At 36.5% G+C, this 938-nt stretch overlaps 1 protein-coding gene across 1 annotated transcript in view; it reads left to right on the top strand.

Annotated features, from left to right (window-relative positions):
• LOC108694967 (guanine nucleotide-binding protein G(i) subunit alpha) overlaps positions 1 to 938 on the top strand; it is a 5,031-nt gene that overhangs the window by 2,682 nt on the left and 1,411 nt on the right. Inside the window, exons 2-3 of the mRNA XM_018204658.1 lie at positions 46 to 230; positions 555 to 841. Coding sequence (XP_018060147.1) covers positions 46 to 230; positions 555 to 841 — 472 coding nt within the window. The remainder of the gene's footprint in view (positions 1 to 45; positions 231 to 554; positions 842 to 938) is intronic.

Raw genomic sequence — 938 nt, 5'->3', positions numbered from 1 at the left:
ATATATATATATATATATACATATATATACATATCTAAATTCAAGGTGCTGGAGAGTCTGGCAAATCTACGATAGTAAAGCAAATGAAAATAATTCATGAGACCGGCTACAGTAAAGAGGAATGCGAGCAATACACTCCTGTGGTATATAGCAACACAATACAAAGTTTAATGACGATAATCAGGGCCATGGGGGATCTTAGAATCGACTTTGCTGAACCTAGCAAAGCGGTAAGTCTGCGCATCTTTCTGCTAAATCATTATGAAATATTCGTTTTTAAGAAAAATTGAATGTGAAATTCAATTCAAATTCTTTTTTTTTTATCAAGATAATTATCTTCGCTACATTTTTTTCGTTTAGAAAATATAGTTCTCTTTTTAATTTTATTTAAAAAAATAATTTCTTAGAAAGAATAGCTTTATTTACGGAATTTATGATAGACGACAAATCTTTTACATCAATCTATGATATTACGTGCACTTATTAACTGCACTTCGCTAACTTTCTCGTGTCCCACTGGCACATTAGATAATCGGCCTTGTTTTGCGTTGTAGGATATGGCGCGACAATTTTTCACCCTAGCATCGGCGGCGGAGGAGGGCGAGCTGACCGGAGAACTAGTGCTATTAATGAAGCGATTATGGCAGGACCCGGGACTGCAGCTTTGTTTCTCGCGTAGCAGGGAATACCAGCTCAATGATTCGGCAGCGTACTACCTTAACGCACTTGACCGCATAACGCAACATAATTATGTCCCGACACAGCAGGATGTTCTGCGAACGCGCGTCAAAACCACCGGAATCGTGGAGACACATTTTTCTTTCAAGGGCTTACATTTTAAGTACGTTGCCTACCATTATCTAAAGATATTTAATTTACTTTAAACAAATTATGAATCATTAATCATTGAACAAATTATTCCTAATGTGCGTATAAGA

The sequence above is a fragment of the Atta colombica genome, unplaced genomic scaffold (genome assembly GCF_001594045.1).
Source record: "Atta colombica isolate Treedump-2 unplaced genomic scaffold, Acol1.0 scaffold126, whole genome shotgun sequence".
Classification (NCBI taxonomy): domain Eukaryota; kingdom Metazoa; phylum Arthropoda; class Insecta; order Hymenoptera; family Formicidae; genus Atta; species Atta colombica.
Note: the sequence above shows the minus strand (reverse complement) of the source record. Positions and strands in the feature narration are given on the sequence as shown.